Raw genomic sequence first — 690 nt, forward strand, 5'->3', positions numbered from 1 at the left:
GGAGACGGGTAAGGCGCCCGCGCCCCTTGATTGGGCTGCGCCTTTGCGGCCTCTCATGCCCTGCATCGCCCTCCCAGTGCTGGGGAGCCTTCATCGCCCAGAGGAGGAGCTATGCCAAGCCCCGGGGCGTCGAGCCGGCCTGGCTGGGGCGGGACTCCTTGGGGCGAGGGTGCTGGTGGGCAGCAGGTGAGCTGTCTGTCCCTCGCAGGCTACTGGAGCGTGACGGTGTTTGGCAGGAAGCATTGCTACCGCCTGTACACAGAGCACCTGAACGAGGCTGTGCACTGGGTGTGCGCGGTGCAGAAGGTCATTGACAGCAAAGCGCCCGTCCAGACGCCCACCCAGCTGCTCATGCGTGACATCGAGGTGAGCCCGTGGCATGGGGCTGCCCACACCTGCAGCCGTCCGCAGGGCCGGGACGGACGGTTGGGGCCTCATGTGCCCTGGCGTGGCAGTGGGTGCCTGTGCCAGGCACTCGGTCGGGCAGCCCCTCTGCAGCTGCTGCCATCGCTTCGCCCTCCCAGGAGCACTGTGGCAGCCCCGAGGTCCTGGAGCAGATCTACCGCTGCAACCCGATCCTGCGCTACACCAGCAGCCCCCTCTACGCTCCTCTGCTGCCCTTCCCCTACGGCAGCCTGGACCAAAGCGGTAAGGGGCAGGCGGGGGTCCTGTGCCCCAGGCTGGTGGGAG

At 68.3% G+C, this 690-nt stretch overlaps 1 protein-coding gene across 1 annotated transcript in view; it reads left to right on the forward strand.

Moving 5' to 3' along the window:
• The first annotated feature begins 111 nt into the window (after positions 1-111).
• Positions 112-690, forward strand: part of PLEKHH3 (pleckstrin homology domain containing, family H (with MyTH4 domain) member 3) — a 5262-nt gene continuing 4683 nt past the window's right edge. Inside the window, exons 1-2 of the mRNA XM_009328274.1 lie at positions 112-366; positions 525-648. Of these exons, the coding sequence (XP_009326549.1) occupies positions 112-366; positions 525-648 (379 nt within the window). The remainder of the gene's footprint in view (positions 367-524; positions 649-690) is intronic.

The sequence above is a fragment of the Pygoscelis adeliae genome, unplaced genomic scaffold (genome assembly GCF_000699105.1).
Source record: "Pygoscelis adeliae isolate BGI_AS28 unplaced genomic scaffold, ASM69910v1 Scaffold977, whole genome shotgun sequence".
NCBI classification, from domain to species: domain Eukaryota; kingdom Metazoa; phylum Chordata; class Aves; order Sphenisciformes; family Spheniscidae; genus Pygoscelis; species Pygoscelis adeliae.